The sequence below is a fragment of the Saimiri boliviensis genome, chromosome 2, assembly GCF_048565385.1.
Source record: "Saimiri boliviensis isolate mSaiBol1 chromosome 2, mSaiBol1.pri, whole genome shotgun sequence".
In the NCBI taxonomy this organism is placed as follows: Eukaryota; Metazoa; Chordata; class Mammalia; order Primates; family Cebidae; genus Saimiri; species Saimiri boliviensis.
Window position 1 is genome coordinate 130,393,573 of NC_133450.1, and position 20,928 is coordinate 130,414,500.

The 20,928-nt window shown below is 40.9% G+C and overlaps 1 protein-coding gene and 1 pseudogene across 14 annotated transcripts in view; one reads left to right on the forward strand and one right to left on the reverse strand.

Annotated features, from left to right (window-relative positions):
* MARK3 (microtubule affinity regulating kinase 3) overlaps window positions 1–20,928 on the forward strand; it is a 113,879-nt gene that overhangs the window by 26,448 nt on the left and 66,503 nt on the right. For 12 of the 14 annotated variants that reach the window (XM_074394356.1, XM_003933365.4, XM_010343952.3 and 9 more), the window contains one exon: window positions 16,729–16,782. The exons of the other annotated variants lie outside the window; for them this stretch is intronic. In XM_074394356.1, the coding sequence (XP_074250457.1) occupies window positions 16,729–16,782 (54 nt within the window). The remainder of the gene's footprint in view (window positions 1–16,728; window positions 16,783–20,928) is intronic. 14 annotated transcript variants of the gene reach the window in all.
* On the reverse strand, window positions 505–1,152 carry LOC101041448 (large ribosomal subunit protein uL1 pseudogene; annotated as a pseudogene).

Below are 20,928 nucleotides of genomic sequence, written 5' to 3' on the forward strand. Positions count from 1 at the left end.
CCTTCCTGATGATTCTTTTTTGTGTGTGTGAGACAGTCTCACTCTGTCACCAGGTTGGAGTGCAATGGTGCTACTTGGCTCACTGCAACCTCCACCTCCAGGATTCAAGCGATTTTCCTGCCTCATTCTCCCAAGTAGCTGGGACTACAGGTGCTCACCACCGTACCGGGCTAATTTTTGTAATTTTAGTAAAGACGGAGTTTCATCATGTTGGCCTGCATGGTCTTGATCTCTTGACCTAATGATTTGCCCGCCTTGGCCTCCCCACATGCTGGAGTTGCAGGTGTGAGCCACCACACCCGGCCAATAATTTTTATTTTTCGAAATTTTCATTTATATATATTTCGTCCATTTACTTTTCCAGATGAATTTTAAAATTAAATTGCCATTTTCTAAAAACAGGACATGAAATTTTGATTAGACTAAGTTTCACGGGATTAGTTTTTTTTGTTTGTTTGTTTTGTTTTGTTTTACTAGTGGCAGAAGAATTTATTCACATGTGCCTTAATATACTTGCTGGGGCTTGCCCATGGTACTCTTTATATATAAGGCCTGGACATTCTGCCAGTTTTTCTCAAACAGTGATACCAAGAAGTTAACAGCCATGTGAATGTTATACACAAGCTCATTGTCTGTCATCTTCACATGGCCGATGGCCACAGCCAGACATAACACCTTCTTCATTTGGAACTTGATTATGGACTTTGCCTCATTCACTTTGGCCAACATGTTTTTGTTGTGTGTGAGCAGGGTACAGAACTTCCCTGCCTTATTTAGGCCTGGGCCAAGGATTCGTGGGATTTGCTTGATGCGAGACTCTGAAGCCAAAAATGCATCATACTTCTTTGGCCAACTTCTTGACCAGTTTCTTATTCTTGTTGAGTTTTTTCAGCGCCTCGATGTCCATGTGGGGGATATCCTTGTCCTTGTCCTTGTCACAGTGCTGCTGGTCCCCCAGGACATACACTTGGGGCAGGGAGTGGACTTAAGCCTGACGGTGCCCAAGAAGCACTTACCCTTCTGGGGGTCATGGTTCTTCAAGCTGATCTGCAACTCCACCGTCTTCAGGAACTTGTGGCACTTGCACTGGTTCCTGTGCAGGACTTCCTGCACCACCACGTACAGGGTGTCATGGGAGACTTTGCTGCTCATGGGTTCTCAACCCATGATAACTGGAAAAGCGGGATTAGTTGGTTTTCTAAATTATTCATAGTTTGGGAGGAAATTGATATTTTCATGATGCTAAGTCTTTTCTATTCAGGAATATGCAGTGTGTCTTAAATTTGTTTTCAGAGTTTATACCTTTTTTCATCTCTTTATGTAATGCTTGTTAAATTCATTCGGAGATATTTTATAATTTTTGTTGCTAATGTAAATGAAACTTTTTTTTCCCTCAAAGCAATAATATATAACATCTTGCATTTGGGAAACTTTTGATCTCTCATTTGGAACATCGAAAATTAAGCTTATGTTATTTTTTAGTAGCACACTTTTTTTTTTTTTTTGAGGCGGAGTTTCGCTCTTGTTACCCAGGCTGGAGTGCAATGGCGCGATCTCGGCTCACCACACCCTACGCCTCCTGGGTTCAGACAGTTCTCCTGCCTCAGCCTCCTGGGTAGCTGGGATTACAGGCACGCGCCACCAGGCCCAGCTAATTTTTATATTTTTAGTAGAGATGGGGTTTCACCATGTTGACCAGGATGGTCTCTCTCGATCTCTTCACCTGGTGATCCACTCGCCTCAGCCTCCCAAAGTGCTGGGATTACAGGCGTGAGCCACCGCGCCCAGCCAATAGCACGCTTTTTATTTGGTTTTCAGTTCTATGAATTTTAGCTCATGTACAGGTTCATGTTACCACCATTATAATCAGGATATGGAACAGTCCCATTGCACCAATCCCTTGTGCTGTCCATTTAAATGGTAACCCCATCCCCTACCATAACCTCCTGCAACCCCCTGTCTGTTCTCCATCCTTATAGTTTTATTTATTTTATTTTACTTTTTTCGAGATAGAATCTCCATCTGTCCCCCAGGCTGGAGTGCAGTGGTTCTGTCTTGGCTCACTGAAGCCTTCGTCTCTTGGGTTCAAGCAGTCCTCCCACCTCAGCCTCCCAGTAGCTGGACCACAGGCACACAGCACTGCACCCAGCTTATTTTATTTTTCGTAGAGACAGGGTTTCACCACGTTGTCCAGGCTGCTTTTGAACTCCTGAGCTCAAGCAGTCCATTTGTCATGGCCTCCCAAAGTCCTGAGATTACAGGTGTGAGCCACCACGCCTAGGCAGTTGCCTTTTCTCAAGAATATCAAATAAAATGGGATCATATGATATGTATGTAACCTTTTGAAACTGGCTTCTTCTCACTCAGCATAATGCCTTTGAGATTGATTCAGGCTGTTGCATATATTGACAGTTTGTTCCTTTTTGTTGCTGAGAAGTATTCTGTTGTATGGCTAGACCACAGTTGGTATTAGCTCTCCCACTGAAGGACATTTGAATAGTTTCCAGTGTTTGGCAGTTATGAATAGAGCTCCTGTACAAGTTTTTGTGTGATCATAAGTTTTAGTTTCTCCAGGAGTGACAATACTGGATCCTGTGGTAAAGAATTAAGTGAATTGTTAACTAGAAAACTGGTTTTATATAGCAGTATAATAGTCCTTGTAGAAAGAAACCTAAAGCCTCTGGTCTGTATTGGTATATTTTTATTACTTAGTACTGTTCTCAGCTAACATCTTATTTTTGTCAGTGTTCTCTAGCCCTGTGATGGGAATTTGATATATTTTACCTGTTGAAGAACTAAAATCTCTGAAGAAAACCCGGAGTGTTGCAGAAAGAGTGGCATTGATGATTTAGGGACTTAGTTTATTGTGAGGCAGTATAAGATAAAGGGTTATTGTGTATTATGTTGAAAGTTTTAACTGCTATCCTTGTGGTAAGAACAGAGATGTAGAATTATATAGTGAAAATAATTTTCTAAAAGATGGGAGTAGGGATAATCTATATCGTGCCTTTAAGTCACAAGGATGTTGTGAACATAAAAAATACTCATGAAAAACTGTGTGTTCATTGGAAGAGAGGCATTTTAATTTAACAAACATGTTGGAGTAAGAATTAAAACCAAGATATATTAATATGTACACTCTGGGGACCATTTTAAATCAAGCTTTAAATAGCCTACTTATAAGTAAGTTCAATTTAGATGAGACCTCCCCCACTCCCAGGATGGTTTAGACCATGAACCAATCAGAAATGGACATCAAAATGCTCATTTTATATATTTTTAAAATACATATGCCAGTTGTGAAATTCATCTGATTTAGCTCTTAAATGAAAATGCTACCCATTATCCATATTGTCCTGGAAGCATCCATCCCATATTTACTGTGAATCTGGGGATGTTGGTGGTATCTGCTATCTTGCTTTTGACCAACTTTTCTTAGCTTATGGTTATTTTGGTGTGATATATTGCCTGTTTTACACCAGTTTTCTTTCAAGTTCATTATTTCCCCACCCATGCACACACACTAATTTCATAGCCTCCCAGAGACCTTTCCCCTCACATGAACTACAGAACTCACTTCTCTCAGTCATTTTTACTTAATTGGAGTTACTTATTGTTAAAAGATTATTTTCCTAAAGTAATGCATGCACATAGCTTAAAAAGTCAAATATACTAAAAACTTGTGATGACAATCAGAAGTTTCTTACCCCTCTTTTTCCTAGCTACAGGGAGGTGTTAGGCCAAGGCATTTTTTAGAAGATGGACAAAATATCAATATATTTCTTTACTAATGGGGATAATCTAATAGAAAGGAGGAAAATGGAAGTGCAGAAGAGATTTTGGAACAGGTGAGGGGATGGTGGAGACATTGGCCTTTGGATAAAGTTGACAATTCTTCCATAGAAATAGGAGGAAAGCCAGCCAGGCATGAATCCCTGCACTTTGGGAGGCTGAGGCAGGTGGATCATCTGAGGTCAGTAGTTCAAGACCACCCTGGCCAACATGATCCCATCTTTACTAAAAATATAAAAAATTAGCTGGGCGTGGTGGCAGGTGCCTGTAATCCCAGCTACTCAGGAGGCTGAGGCAGGAGAAACACTTGAACCTGGGAGGCAGAGGTTGCGATGGGTTGAGATCACACCAGTTCCCTCTAGCCTGGGCAGCAAGAACAAAACTCCATCTCCAAAATTAATTAATTAAATAAAACAAAGAAATAGGAGGGAAGCAGAGGGTGCTGGCATCAGTGCAGGTGAGGGGATACTACTGGTAGTAGGAGCTTGTAGAAATTCTCTTCTGAGTGCAAGCTATTTTTTCACTAAAATGGAAAGCCAACTCGTCTAAGATGAGATATGTTAGAGATGTGAATAGATTAAGTAATTGCCAGACCAGCAGGAGAGTAAATAGAGTAGAGAAAAAAGAATTGCCAGGCAGCCTTAAGGCTTCCCTGAGGTTGGTGACCAAGGATTTAAAGTGGGAAGTGTCAGCATGGAGGTGTGTTACTCTCCAGCCACATTTGATTGCCCAGCTGCAGGCAGGGCATTTGCAGAGATTGGGGATTTGTCACATTAGCATAGTGAAGCGAGAAAGGAGCAAGGGCGTTGATATGGAACCTCCCAGGAAGTGATCACAGTGAAATTAGGGTTACAATTAGGAAGTAAGAACTTGAGTAGGAAGATTCACACTATGAAGGTGGTAGGGTAAGTGGATTACAGATGCTGGTGAGTTCCAACAGCTGTTGGAGTACTAGATTGAGTGAGCTGGAAGGTAGAAGAAGTTGGTTAAAGAATAGGAAGCTCAAAATTTGATCGTGAAAGGTTTTCAGATATGGGTAATATCAGAGACTGGAGTATGACCATGTAAATGGCTTAAATATGTAACTTTTTTTTCTTTCTAGAAGTTTATCCTTGGTTTTTAGAAATTTCACATTGAGGTGCCAAGAGAGTTAGTCTTCATTCGTTGTTCTTGGTGCTCATTGGACCCTTTTAATACAGAGATTTTTGTCTTCCAGTTCTGGAAATTTGTCTCTTGTTTTTCTTTTTAACTTAATCTTCATTCTGGAATCCTTAACGAAAGACTAGAGTGCTTGAAAAGAGCCTCAATTTTTATAAAAATCTGTCTTCTATCTCTGTTTTTTTACTTTCTGGGAAATATTTTTAACTTTATTTTCCAGTCTTTCTGTTAAAAATATGTGTGGGGGCTGGGTGTGGTGGCTCATGCCTGTAATCTCAGCACTTTGGGAGGCTGAGGCAGGAGGATCACTTGAGGTCAGGAGTTTGAAACCAGCCTGGCCAACATGGTAAAACCCCGCCTCTACTAAAAAATCCAAAAAAATTAGCCAGGCGTGGTGTCGCATGCCTGTAATCCCAGCTACTTGGGAGACTGAAGTAGGAGAATCGCTTGAATCCAGGAGGTGGAGGTTGCGCCACTGTGCAAGTGAGCCAAGATTGAACCACTGCACTCCAGTCTGGGTGACAGAGCAAGACTCCGTCTCAAAAAAAAAAAGGTGAGGCCGGGCGTGGTGGCTCATGCCTGTAATCCCAGCACTTTGGGAGGTCAAGGCAGGTGAATCACGAGGTATCAGGAGTTAAAGACGAGCCTGGCCAAGATTGTAAAATCCTGTCTCTACTAAAAATACAAAAATTAGCCAGGCGTGGTGGTGGGCACCTGTAATCCCAGCTACTCGAGAGGCTGAGGCAGGGAATTGCTTGAACCTGGGAGGCGGAGGTTGCAGTTGCAGTTGCAGTGAGCTGAGAGCCGAGATTATGCCACTGCACTCCAGCCTGGGTAACAGAGTGAGACTCCATCTCACAAAAAAAAAAAAAAAAAAAGCTGTGTGTGTGTTTTGTCTTCTTTCTCCAGTTTACTCTTTGATCATTTTTATCTGTTCGTTGTTGTTGTCTTTACAGCATCTAGCTCTGGTATTATCAGTGCTGTTTCTTCTGCCGGCTCCCTGAGAATAGTAAAGGCTTTTTTTTTTTTTTTTTTTTTTAAACTTTTTTTTGAGACAGAGTCTCCCTCTGTCACCCAGCCCTGGAGCACAGTGGCGCAACCTCTCACAAGTTATGTTAGCAAGTGTGGAGAATAGAGGAGAAAAAAAATCCCGCAATCCTAATATTTTGAATACCGTTTTCATTTTTGTATATTCTGCATATACATGTTTTTCAACATTTTTATTGTAATTTTGTATCTCATTTTTTCTGCCCTCGGATTTTTATCCAAAGCAGTTTTCTATATTGCCACATAATCGTCGTAATTGTTCGTTTCAGTGGTTACGTACAATACCATTGATGAAAACAGCAGTTCTCAAACTTTTCTGTCTCAGAACTCCTTTAAATTGAAAATTGAGAACTCCCCAAAGCTTTCATTTATCAGGATTATCTATATTGATAGCTACTGAATTGAAGTTATTACTTAGGAAACTTAAATATATATTAATTCATTAAAAATAATCCTGTTACATGATAATGTAAATAACATATTTTCATGAAAAACAACTCTTTTTCCAAAGCAAATTATTGAGATAGTAACAGTGTTTAAATTTTTGGCAAACCCCTTTAATTTCTGGCTTAACAGAAGATAGCTGAGTTCCCGTATCTGCTCTGCATTCACACTACTTTGGTGTGTTGTTTTAGTTGAAGTGTATGAAGAAATGTATAGCCACCAAAGCAAGGGAGTATCTTAATACCCTTTTCAGGTGATTGTGGATATTGTTCTTTGACTTTATATCAAAACTCAGTAGTTTTCTGGGGGTGGGTAGACAGTGATGAATCGAATTTTTATTCAAAACAACTGTTAGTGACTGACAATAAAAAGTTAAAATCCAGAATGATTTGCTTCAATTTAAAATTAATTATATCCCAAGAGCAGGTGTCCACCAGGTTGCCTGAGGGGAGGGGTGAGCTGGCCCAGGTCAGAAACAGCAGGTCAAAACTCCTGTGCTGCATTGGGATGGGAATTGGGATCAAGATTGCACCTGTGAATAGCCACTGCACTGCAGCCTGGGGAACGTGAGGAGATCCTATCTCTTAAAAGAAAGAAGCACGCCTGTAATCCCAGCACTTTGGGAGGCTGAGGTGGGCAGATCACGAGGTCAAGAGATTGAGACCATCCTGGCCAACATGGTGAAACCCTGTCTCTACTAAAAGTACAAAAATTAGCTGGGCATGGTGGCACATGCCTGTGGTACCAGCTACTTGGGAGGCTGAGGCAGAAGAATCACTTGAACCCAGGAGGCAGAGGTTGCAGTGAGCTGAGATTGCGTCACAGCACTCCAGCCTGGTGACGGAGCAAGACTCCGTCTCCAAACAAAAAAGAAAGAAAGCCGGGCGCGGTGGCTCAAGCCTGTAATCCCAGCACTTTGGGAGGCCGAGGCGGGTGGATCACAAGTTCAAGAGATCGAGACCATCGTGGTCAACATGGTGAAACCCCGTCTCTACTAAAAATACAAAAAAATTAGCTGGGCATGGTGGCGCGTGCCTGTAATCCCAGCTACTCAGGAGGCTGAAGCAGGAGAATTGCCTGAGCCCAGGAGGCGGAGGTTGCGGTGAGCCGAGATCGCGCCATTGCACTCCAGCCTGGGTAACAAGAGCGAAACTCCGTCTCAAAAAAAAGGAAACAAACAAAAACTAATTGTAGCAGATTTGCAAACAAGCAGGACAAGGGTGAAAGCAAGACTTGGTGTAAAATGTAACATGTACTTTTTCTATATATGTTACATATCTTATGTAACTAAAAATCATAAAAACAATCAGCATGCTTTTAGTACAACCTGGAGGTATAATGTACAGGAAAAAAAAAACTCATAATACTATATTATATTATATTATAATTATAAACTTAATCCCAGTATATTAAAATAAAAAAAATTAAATAAATTAATGAAAATAAATAATTATAAACCTAATCCCAGTATATTTTAAAAATCACTTGATTTTACAGTTCTGAACATTTTTTTTTCTTTTTGAGACAGGGTCTCGCTGTCACCCAGGCTGGAGTGCAGCGGTATGATCTCGGCTCCCTGCAGCTATCTATCTCCTGGGCCCAAGCAATCCTTCCACCTCAGCCTCCTGAGTAGCTGGAACCACAAGTGTGAGCCACCACATCCAGCTAATTTTTTTGTATTTTCTGTAGAGATGAAGTCTCCACATGTTGCCCAGGCTGGCTTCAAACTCCTGGGCTAAAGTGATCCTTCTGCCTGGGCCTTCCAAAGTTCTGCGATATAGGAATGAGCCATCGCACCCAGTCAACACCTTTTTTTTTATTGTGGTAAAATATATACAACATAAAAGTTACTTTAGCCATTTTTTAAGTATGTAGTTCAGTGACATCAAGTATATGTACATTGTTGGACAGCCATCACCAGTATTCATTTCCAAGGCAGATAGTTAATACTCACTTTTTGTGGATTCTATATTTGCAAATTCATCTACTTGATGCAATTTATTTGTAACCCCAAAATCAGTACAGTGCGTTGGTAATCCATTTTGGACATTTGCAGAATGGTGAAAAAATGTGCCCGTCCCTAGCTGTGGTTCAGCAAAGGAACACTTTGCCTTCTTATTTCAGTCTTTGTGCTGTGAACCAGAGTCTTTTTTGTGGTCTATTTAATGCCTTTTTTCTTTTTTTTTTTTTTTTTTCATTTTTGTACTTTTTGTTGATGATTTTGCTGTTTAAAATGGGCCCCAAGCATAGTGCCGAAGTGCTAGCTAGTCTTCCTAACGAACACTTGAGTGGAACTTACCTAACATATGCATTTTCTTTGTAAGGCACATCATAACCTTGCTGTGGATAAAACTGTGGACATTTGAGTTTTTTCCTTGCAATGTACATGGCTTTGGTGCTTTACAAAGAAGATGCATGTGTTAGACATTTCACTCAGGTGTGCATTTCAGTGCTGTGACTGTGAATTCAGTGTTGACCAGTAATAGTAAAGAAGACACACACACATAAAACAAATTGATCAGTTGATGCAAAAATGTTGTGACAAGAAGAAACCTAACCCTATTATTTCCCCTAGAAGCAATGATTTAGTATTCACCAATTCAGTGAGTTGCCAAAAACAACAAGAATTGACTGTATCTCCTTTTTTGAAACAAGAGGCGTTATTATGGGAAGGGCATTAGGAAAAATCATAGGCTTTCCTCATTTGCTTGATACTTGATTCTGTTCATGTCTTCAAGAGGAGAGACCTAAGAAGAAAACTGAGAGCTCCCATTAATGGGTAACAAGTGCCTGGCTTAGCTTCATGGAGGCCAGAGAACTTTGGCCTTTACACTGGGACGTTTCATACACACAGCACAGAGTTGTTTTCTCCAGACTGTTGAGTTTTTCCTTTTCCAAGCATAGGGTTGCCTTCCTGTGCCCTACTACATGTGCCGCTATACTGTTATATTTTTATCTCCCAGAAATTCTTTGAAGTCACTTGTCTACTGGTGGCACGGCACCCCTTCCTTTCTCTTGGCCATTTCTTGTCCTTTGGTCTTTATTCTTCAGTGGGCCTGTCAGGTGGCAGGAGAGAGAAATGCATGTGATCAGTATGCCATTGTTAACCAGTGTCCTCATTATGGTTATGAAAATAACTTTATTTCATTATTTTTATTTAAGTTACATATTACACACAGTTAAGAGTTAGGGTTACCGTTCAAGACTTGTTACAAGAGTCCCCCTAGACTCACCTGTTTCCCTGTCTCCCAAGATGGCCACTTTTAATCTTTTAAAGTGATTCTTTAGTCTTTTAAATGCTTCTTTCATACTTTATAACGTGCTTGTAGTCTTACTTGTTTTTCAGGTTTAGGCATTATCTGTTGACATTTAAAGTCATCATGGACTTTAAAAAACACAAAAACTCTTTATTGAAATGTACCACAGGCCGGGCCTGGTGGCTCATGCCTGTAATCCCAGCACTTTGGGAAGCTGAGGTAGGCAGATCACCTAAAGTCAGGAATTTTGAGACCACCCTGACCAGTGTGGTGAAACCCCTGTCTCTACTAAAAATACAAAAATCAGCCAGGCATGGTGGCATGTGCCTGTAGTCCCAGCTACTTAAGAGGCTGAGATAGGAGAATTGCTTGAACCCAGGAGGCAGAGGTTGTAGTGAGCTGAGATTGCGCCACTGCGTTCTGGCCTGGGCGACAGAGCGAGACTCGTCTCAAAAGGAAAGAAAAAGGCTGGGCGTGGTGGCTCAAGCCTGTAATCCCAGCACTTTGGGAGGCCGAGGCGGGTGGATCACGAGGTCGAGAGATCGAGACCATCCTGGTCAACATGGTGAAACCCCGTCTCAACTAAAAATACAAAAAATTAGCTGGGCATGGTGGCACATGCCTGTAATCCCAGCTACTCAGGAGGCTGAGGCGGGAGAATTGCCTGAACCCAGGAGGCAGAGGTTACGGTGAGCCGACATCGCGCCATTGCACTCTAGCCTGGGTAGCAAGAGTGAAACTCCATCTCAAAAAAAAAAGGAAAGAAGAAAGGCCAGGCATAGTGGCTCATGCCTGTAATCCCAGCACTTTGGGAGTCCGAGGTGGACGGAAAATGAGGTCAAGAGATCAAAACCATCCTGGCCAACATGGTGAAACCCCGTCTCTACTAAATATAAAAAAAATTAGCTGGGCGTGGTGACACACACCTGTAGTCCCAGCTACTCGGGAGGCTGAGGCAGGAGAATCACTTGAACCCAGGAGGCGGAGGTTGTAGTGAGCCAAGATTATGCCACTGTGCTCCAGCTGGGATGACAGAGTGAGACTCCCAAAAAAAAAAAAAGAAAGAAACATAACACACATAAAGAAAAAGTGCCCAATTCTTAAATGTACAACTTGATGAATTATCACAAAATAAACACATTTGAATTACCATGACCCAGGCAAAAAACGTACTGTGACCTACACCCTAGAAAGCCTCCCTTTGGCCTCCTTCAAATCCCTTCACTACCTCCACTTCCTCAAGTGAACCACTGTGCCAGCTTCTAATGCCATAAGTTTTATTTGTTTGTTGTTTTAACATTGTGCTAATAGAATGTTACAGTATTATTAATAATAGCATATTTTGTGTCTGCTTCTTTTACTCTACTTCATACTTGTGATATTCTTCCATGTTGAGGTTTTCATTTGTGACCAGCTGTTGTGGTTGTTTGGCTTGGTTTCCATTCGCTATGGATTGAATTATATGTCCTCAAAATTTGTATGTGTAGCCCTAACCCAAAGTGTGACTGTATTTGGTGATGGAGTCTTTATAAAAAATTAAGTGGAATTGCAAGTATGAGCCCCAGTTGATAGGATTAGTGTTCTTACATGAAGAGACACCAGAAAGCTAGCTTTTTCTACCATGTGAGAACACAGGGAGAGGGTGGCCATCTGCAAGCAAGCCAGGGAGAAGGTCCCCTTTAGATCTGTGAGAAAATAAATTACTGTTAAGTCCCCCAGTCTGTGGTATTTTGGTTATAGCAGTCCAAGCTGACTAATGCGTCATTCTTCAGGCACTCCGTCCCCCTAAAGGACTTGCAATTTTTTTTTTTAAGCCTCCTATTTTAGTGGTTGTGAATTCTGTAACACCTTTCAAAAGCAGGGTGTTAGGATCTTTTGACCATTAGTGAACTAACAGAAAGTGGAAGATAACGATTTTTCTCCAGTGGGTGTTTGCTGTGGATTCGTTGGGAGAAGCCCTTCTCATGTATGAGCTGTCCTTATCCCTATTTTGTAATTTTCCACCTTGCTGCTGGCACAGAGTGAATGTAAATGGAATTTCCCAAAAATTTCCACAAGAGGTGGCTCTCACTTAGTGAGCCCCCTTGGCGTTTCTTGTGTCTGCCTTTACCCACCTCCACAATCACTGGAATGAAGGGGTGGTCTTCTCTGAAGTCTGCACCTTTCTGAGGCACAGCAATCGGGGACACCCCACAGTTACCACCTCTTTTGGTTACCCCAAGGTTTCAGCTTTGTCTGAGCTCTCCAGACTCCAGCTCTGGGCCAAGGTGATTTTGTTGGAGTCATCCCAGCAGGAAGCTAGGAGGAAGAGGGGATTAGGAATTCCCACTCAGACTTCCTTGCTGCACATACACATGTCATGCTAAATGATGATGTTTCACTCTGGGGACATGGTTGCTTTTGATAAAATGACTTTTCTACAGTTTAGTTAAGCTGACTGAAACATATTTGAAGCTCCTATTTTTGCTTCAGATGCTCAAGATGAAAATGTTTAAGAACAGAGTCAGGCTGGGTGCGGTGGCTCATGGCTGTAATCCCAGCACTTTGGGAGGCCAGGATCACCAGCCTGGCCAATGTGGCAAAACTGCATCTCTACTAAAAAAAATACAAAAATTAGCCAGGCATGGTGGCATGCGCCTGTAATCCCAGCTACTTAGGAGGTCAAGGCACGAGAGTCACTTGAACCCAGGAAGTGGAGGTTGCAGTGAGCTAAGATCCTACCACTGCGCTCCAGCCCGGGTGACAGTCTCAAGGAAAAAAAAAGAATAGAATCTTTAGAATAGTGGCAGGATGCCGTGGCTCATGGCTATAATCCTAGCACTTTGTGAGGCTGAGATGGGCAGATTGCTTGAGCCCAGGAGTTTGAGACCAGCCTGGGAAACCTAAGGATACCTCATTTCTACAAAAAATTAGCTGGACATGGTGGCACGTGCCTATAGTTCCATCTACTCAGGAGGCTGAGACAGAAGAATCACCTGGATCTGGGGAAGTCAAGGGTGCAGTGAGCTATGATCATGTCACTGCCCTCCACTCTGGACAACAGAGTGAGACCTTGACTCAGAAAAGAAAAAAAAAAAAAAGAATCTTTAGCATAGGAGGAGGATACTGAGCAGAACCAGGAGAAACTAGTGATTAAGAGTGCAGGTATGAAAATAGAAACTCGGTCTCAGGAGTTCAGAGAGAAGAACTGGAAAGACAGCATGTTTGACGGATTTGGCTGTGAGTAGGAGGAAGAAAACAGAATGGAGGCCAGAAAAGTGTGTGTATATTTAAGGGTTTCTTTGGAATTGGGAGATCCAGGTATACTACGTAAAATTACTTATGAAGGTAAAGTTTGAAGAAAATTCATTCGACTTTGATTTATATAATTTTTAAAACCACATTATCTGGTAAAACACCAGAAGTCCTGTTTCTTGGTTACTGATATGAGTGTTCAAGACCTCAGATCAACTCAGCATACATTTATGTATTTATGTATGTACATATATATTTATTTATTTAGGGATGGAGTCTCATTCTGTCACCCAGGCTGGTTGCAGTGGCTCTATCTTGGCTCACTGCAGCATGCATTCATTTATTTAATCTTTTTTGAGATGGTGTCTCATTCTGTCACCCAGGCTGGAGTGCAATGGCTCCATCTTGGCTCACTGCAACCTCTCCCTCCTGGTTTCAAGGTTTCAAGTGATTATCCTGCCTCAGCCTTCCAAGTAGCTGGTGGAATTACAGGCATCCGCCACCAAGCCCAGCTAATTTTTGTATTTTTAATAGAGATGGGATTTCACCATGTTGGGCAGGCTGGTCTCAAACTCCTGACTTCAGGCGATCCACCCACCTCAGCCTCCCAAAGTGTTGAGATTACAGGTGTGAGCCACCATGCCTGGACAACGCAGCATTTATTGAGTACTCCTTGTGTGCCAGTTAGGGCTATAAAGATGAATAAGATGTATTTTCCCCAGTTGAGACATGTATAAGACAGTTGACATTTGCCTGTTTCAGTAGTCAGTATTTTCTTTTGCTTATTCAGTTTCCATTGAAACTTAATATTTTCCAATTTTTCAGGCACACACATTCATTTACCCTCCACTCCTTCCCCAGTTCTGATTTGCTTCCTCCCCAAAGATGGGGGTGATGGTTCACCCACTCCAGAGTCAGAATTGCTAGATGCCTTGTTGCAGTGATTTTTTTCTGTGGCTCCTCTGGAGGTTATAGGCTCCTAGGGAATGAATAATGTGGTCAGGTGGAGGCTTCTGACCAAGTTAAGCAGGGTTTTAAAAACACGGTGTTCATATACATAGTGCAGCTATTCTCAAAACTATGGCATGGGGAGACCCCTGGAGGTTTCCTGAGACAGTTTTAAGGAGTCTGCTGAGTCAAAAACCTATTTTTGTGATACTATTAAAACATTTGCTTTTTCCATTTTTTCTCTCACAAGCGTAGAGTGGAATTTTCCAGAGGTTACATGATGTGTGTGTGATATAGCACAACAGATTGAATGCAGATGCTCCTATGAAAATTTCACACAAATATATTACTTGTGTTATAATGGGCTTATTGTTATTTTGAAGTGAATTGATAAGTACTTTTTTTTTTTTTTTTACAATTTCTCAGTGTTTACTTGTATTATGGTAAATATTGATACAGCCCACATTTGGGGGACATCAGTAACCTTTAAGAGTGCAAAAGGGGGGCCGGGCACAGTGGCTCAAGCCTGTAATCCCAGCACTTTGGGAGGCCGAGGCGGGTGGATCACGAGGTCAAGAGATCAAGACCATCCTGGTCAACATGGTGAAACCCCGTCTCTACTAAAAAAAAATAAAAATAAAATAAAAAAAACAAATTAGCTGGGCATGGTGGCACGTGCTTGTAATCCCAGCTACTCAGGAGGCTGAGGCAGGAGAATTGCTTGAACCCAGGAGGCGGAGGTTGCGGTGAGCCGAGATCGTGCCATTGCACTCCAGCTTGGGTAACAAGAGCGAAACTCCGTCTCAAAAAAAAAAAAAAAAAAGGAGTGTAGAAGGGGACCAGAAAGTGTGAGAACCTTTGTTGTAGAGAAACTCTAAGCTCATTCCCTGGTCTTTGGCTATAGATGCTTTCTCCAGGGGTCGATCTTCCTGTGTCCTGCTGGGTGTCCAGTAGGAAGCACAGCCTCTTTGATCTTATGGACGTGGGCTCATTTGCTGTTTTGGAGCTCAAAGCGAGTGCAAAGCTGAGTTACTTTATCTTCCCTGGTCATGGCAAAGCCTCCACTTTTGTTCCCTTATGTCGTCACTTTCGTTCTTTCCCCATTCTGGATACCCATAGTCCATAGAAATCATTTTTACCTGACAGTGATAAGCCGACCAGAAGCTATAGAAGCTGTGGTACGTCCTGTATATCCTAATGGTTTTTAAAAATACTGGCTGGGGCATATTCACCCTTTCTGAATAAAGGCTGCTAGGTGACCCTTTTGTTGCCTCTGTATATATTCACTTGGTTAGCCCACAGATTGCCTTGGACCTAGTTCCCTTTCCTTCTTCAATTGCCCAAACAGCTTTTCTAAAGTTTTTAGATACAACAGTTACTTACTTGTATGCTTACTTATCCCACAGTCAGCTAAATTTAAAGTGTCAGTAAATTGTAAATAAAAGATTTGCTACATTGCATATGTTTTTAGAAGTGCTTTCTGTGTATCATTTCTCTTTTTTTCTTGGTTTGGAGGAGATTTTCCCCTTGTCTATAAGTAAATTAAATATAAAATGTTATTATAGTACCTTTATTAGATTGAAGCCCCAATTTGCTTATACCCTTATTAGGTTGAAACCCCAATTTGCTTTTCTTTCTTTCTTTCTTTCTTTTTTTCTTTAAATGAAAGGAAGTTTATTAAAGAAGTCAAGAAACAGGCCAGGCACAGTGACTCATGCTTGTAATCCCAGCACTTTGGGAGGCCAAGGAAGGTGGATCACCTGAGGTCAGGAGTTCAAGATCAGCCTGGCTAACATGGTGAAACCCCATCTCTACTAAAAAATTAGCCAGGTGTGGTTGTGGATGCCTGTAATCCCAGCTACTTTGGAGGCTGAGGTGGGAGAATCACTTAGAACCTGGGAGGCAGAGGTTGCAATGAGCCAAGATCGTGCTATTGCACTCTAGCCTGGGCAACAGAGGGAGAAGCTGCCAAAAAAAAAAGAAGAAGAAATAAAGAAACAAAAGAATGGCTACTCCGTAGACAGAGAGGATGGACTGCTTGACTGAGTCTACTTATAGTAATTTCTTGATATCGATAAACAAGGGGTGGATCATTCATGAGCTCTCTGGGAAAAGGGCAGAGATTTCCTGGAACTGAAGGTCCCTCCCCTTTTAGGGGACTATTTAGGGTAACTTCTCAAAGTAGCTGTGGCATTTGTAAACTGTCATGGTGCTGGTGGGAGTGTCTTTTAGCGTGTTGATGCATTATAATTAGTGTATAATGAACAGTGAGTATGACCGGACGACACTTTTCATCGCCATCTTGGTTTTGGTGGGTTTTGGCCTGCTTCTTTACCACATCCTGTTCTGTCAGCAGGGTCTTTGTGACCTGTATCTTGTGCCGAGCTCCTCCTATCTCATTCTGTGACTAAGAATGCCTAACCTCCTGGGAATGCAGCCCAGTAGGTCTTAGACTTATTTTACTCAGCCCCTTCTCAAGATGGAGTTGCTCTGGTTCAAACACTTCTGACATATTTTCCCCCTCCCTTTTACAGGGAGACCCTTAGTCCTAAAGAATTGTAGAGGTACAAAGATCTATCATCTGTAACTTCTTCAGGCCAAGTAGGGGTGTTTTGACTATTAGGGTCTCTTGTATTTAAGGTAGAGAGAAATTTAGTCAAAAAGCATTGGTATGGAAGCTTCTGTTTTCAGTTACACAGTTTTATGAAGTTACGATTGCTTATTGTAACCAGCTGAGTTTAAGGTTTTGAGATTTGTTTGCTTGCTTGCTTCTTAAGAATGCCATGTATCTTGGCATTTTCAGTCCGTAATTACTAGATTCTTAAAATCCATAAATATTTTTTTCTAGGTTGCAATAAAAATAATTGACAAAACTCAGTTGAATCCAACAAGTCTACAAAAGGTAAGATTGGTTCAATGTCCAGTATTTTTTAAACGATTGTCAGTGCTAATTGCCATCTAATTTGTCCCTTAAATACCTCAACTGTTATTTTTATTTTATGTTTAATGCCATAAAGCTTCCTGTTCCTCAAATTAGTGCAGCTTAATGTAGTATTTCATAAAAATGGTTGGGTTATCTTCAGTCAAAGATTTAGCTGTACAAGGCTGTACTTTTTATTGAATATTCTAAATATTGACTAGAGAGTACAAAAATGTTTTCATGTAATTGATATTGTGCAGATTTGTAGCTTTCTTATAGCTAATACCGAAAATTTTAAAGTCAACACTTTGGCTTCCTTAAACCCTTAACACACCATGTCTGATTAAGGAGTGACAATTAATATAAAAGGGAAATGTAAAAGTAAAAGTGGAAAAACATGTTCATAAAGCATTATTGCCATTGGTTTCATTTAACATCGATCAAGTCTTTGCCCTAGTACCTTTTAGAATCACCTGGGCAAATTTTTGAAAGTCTTAATACTTGCATAATAATACCTAAGCAATTAGGTAGGGCCCAGACATAGATATTTCACTGGTAGGTGCATCAGCAAATAATTAATGATCTTCATAAAAAAGTCTTTCTAGTTGTTTTTAGCTTTGCAGAGTCTTTTTACATACTTCATTTGATTTCTAGATTTGGCCTATAGTAGTTGGGGGGGGTACAAAAACCATGAACTAGGAGCAGGAAGTACTGAATTTAAGTTCTGGCTCTGCCACTTAACCAGATGTCTGATTTGACCTTGAGCAAGGCACTTAACTTTTCCGGACCTTGGGTTTCTCACCTTTAAAATGGTGATAATTGGCTGGGCGTGTTGTGGCTCACACTTGTAATCCCAGCACTTTGGGAGGCTGAGGCTGGCAGATCACAAGGTCAGGAGATCAAGACCATCCTGGTCAACATGGTGAAACCCATCTCTACTAAAATTAAAAAAAAAAAAAAAAAAATTAGCTGGATATGGTGGCGTGCACCTGTAGTCCCAGCTACTTGAGAGGCTGAAACAGGAGAACTGCTTGAACCGGGAGGTGGAGGTTGCAGTGAGCCAAGATCACACCACTGCACTCCAGCCTGTTGACAGGGCAGGACTCCTTCTCAAATAAATAAGTAAAAAATAAATTTAAAAAATGGAGATAATTTTATCTTCTCATGATGGATGTGACTATTATTAAAATAACACATGTAAAAGAGCTTTGTAAACTGCACTGCACTTTACATTTGTAAGATATTTTGATAAGTGCAATGCTGTATATATATTACTAATGTATTCCTCATGGTTATTTATATCCTGGTTATTTTGAAGCCCTGTCCCTGTTACGTGTGTGGGAGGTGGGGAAGGAGATAGACTTTATCTTGCACTAAAAATGTTACTGAGACAAGTAGTTTTTGTGATCTGCAACCCATATGGGCTTTAAGGCTTCTCAAGGTGGGCATGAAACATCTAAAAACACCAGTCCTTTGTCCTGAAGAGGAAATTTTATCTGTTTCCTTAAACTTTCTATATTCGTCTGTCTAAGGACTTAGTACTAATAAATACATGAGCGGTTACTAAAATTTGGTATTCAGAACTAAAAACATACACAGATGTTTACTGAGGACTCTAATTGAGTAGTCTATGATGTTACATACCTTTCACTATTCATGTGTACCTGGATATAATTGTAATCCTAGCAGTTTTCCAGGAAAAAATTTTATCATGGTGTTGTATCAAGTTGGCTGCAGTTTTTTCTTCTTGTTTGCTTCCTTCCTTTATTTTTATTTTATTTTATTGGTCCTGATTTTTAATTGCTGCTCTTCTTTTATTGTTTGTCACATTATTATTAGTTTGTCTGGTTAGCCCACTAGTGTGAAGATTTGTTTGTGGTATCATTCAAGTATGAACCATCCACAGAAGACCGATTCTAAAGCTAGCTCTATCCTAAGTTAAATAACTTGATAAGTATAATATTATACGGCATTGTTTAAAATTGTGTATATAACTTGATATAAAGTAAATTAGAAGCATTCTATATACATTTCTTTCACATTCTTTTTCACCAGGTTTCTTATCTCCAGCCTCCCCTTCTCGTCCCCCTACCAACTCCTGCCATTTTGTGACAATGTAGAGTGTTCCAGGAGACCTTGTCAGCCCTCTTTGGAATAGTCTTTCTTGCAGCCTTTTTTCTTCTCAGCACTATTCATAGTTGTATCACACTTACTTCAGGAACAGCTCTCTTAGATAGTGATTTAAAGCTGTGGAGCATGCCCTAGCAGCTAAGATTCCTTGTAAAGAATATTCTGCCATCAACAGTATGTAGTCTGTTTTTACTGCCACTACCAAAAAAGGTAGACTGGCTCATTCAGGCAGTGTTTGAACACGTGTTAAAATACCAGTTTCATGATATTCAGGCTTGCACGCTGGGTCATGAATATTTACTAAATGTACATATAAGTAAACCTGAGTTGACTCTGTTTGCTAATTGATGTTATTTTCACCGAAGAGTCTCTTCATTTTTCCTTTGTATTTTTCTAGCCATTGAATTAATAAATGTTAGATTTTAGTGAGAGATTTATTTTTCACTACTGTTTTTGGACTTTTTTTTAAGAGATGAGTCTTGCTTTGTTGCCCAGTCTGAACTCGAACTTCCTGGTATAAGCAGTCTTCCCACTTCAGCCTCCCAAGTAGCTGGGACTACAAAGGCACACCACAGCATCTGGCTATATACCTTCTAACTTCTCACTACATATCTGGGATGCTATTCTATTTTTAAACATATTTTAGGTCAGCTTTTTTTTTTTTTTTTTTTTTTTGAGATGGAGTCTCGCTCTGTTGGCTAGGTTGGAGTGCAGTGGCGTGATCTGAGTTCACTGCAACCTCCACCTTTTGGGTTCAAGCTCTTCTCCCTCAGTCTCCTGAGTAGCTAGGAGGCATACGCCACTACACCTGGCTAATTTTTGTATTTTTAGTAGAGATGGGGGTTTTGCCATGTTAGCCAAGCTGGTCTGGTCTCAAACTCCTGACCTTAGCCTCCCTTCGCCACCTGCCTTAGCCTCCCCAAGTGCTGGGATTACAGGTGTGAGCCACCACACCCAGGCTGAGGTGGGCGGATCAGTTGAGGTCAGGAGTTCCAGACCAGCCAGGCCAACATGGTGAAACCCTGTCTCTACTAAAAATACAAAACTTAGCTGGGTCAGGAGGCTGAGGCAGGAGAGTTGCTTAAACCCAGGAGGCAACAGAGTAAGACTTCATCTCAAAAAAAAAAAAAAAAAAACCGCGCACACACACACACACACACACACACACACACACACACACAAGAAATTTGTAACATGTAATAAAATAATTGATTTTTTAAAAATGTATTCATTTTTTAAAAATTCACTTTGAGAGGCTGAGGTAGTTGGTTACTTAGCCAACCTTGAACACATTCAGGGATAGAGACACACTCCTTCCTATAGCATCTTATGCCAGTGTTCCGTGGCTTTGTTATTAGAGCCTTTTCCCCTTCAGAGTAGCATCTGCCTTCTAGAAACTTCTACAACACTGTTCTTTATTTTTCCATATGGAGTTGTAGTCACTCCAAACATAGCCCTTAGAAGTTGCTATTTTGGGTCGTCTTGATTTTCTCTTCTCCAGAGTAAATACCCTCAGCCCCTTTGGGTACTCCCACAGGAGTTGCCCTCAGCAGAGGTCTTCTTTATTCCATACTTGGAATTGTTTCCCCCTGCCACCTGAATTTGCTTGATTCCTGCTAAAATTCATTTAATTGATTTTCTGCCTTAATTCCAGTCTTTTGGGGCATTTTGGAATAATAGGTCTTTTGTATTAGCTGCTATATAAATTGCATATGGAAGTCTCCATCCAATTAAAATATTAGGGCAAGAACAAGACCTTTCAATGGAGAATTCATCCTTCTAAGTTGATACTGCTGACCCAGTAGTAAAGCATATTTTGAGTAAGATTTAACCACCATTCTTAAATCTAGACTTACTAGGACAAAAAGGGAAATCCCTGTGTTTTAAAATTTTAATGAGATTTACAGAGGAAGAAAAAAAGGAACATTAAACACAAATATATGCAAAATACCCAGTAGGATTTATTGAAGCATTATTGACTGTAGATTTCGTCAGGGT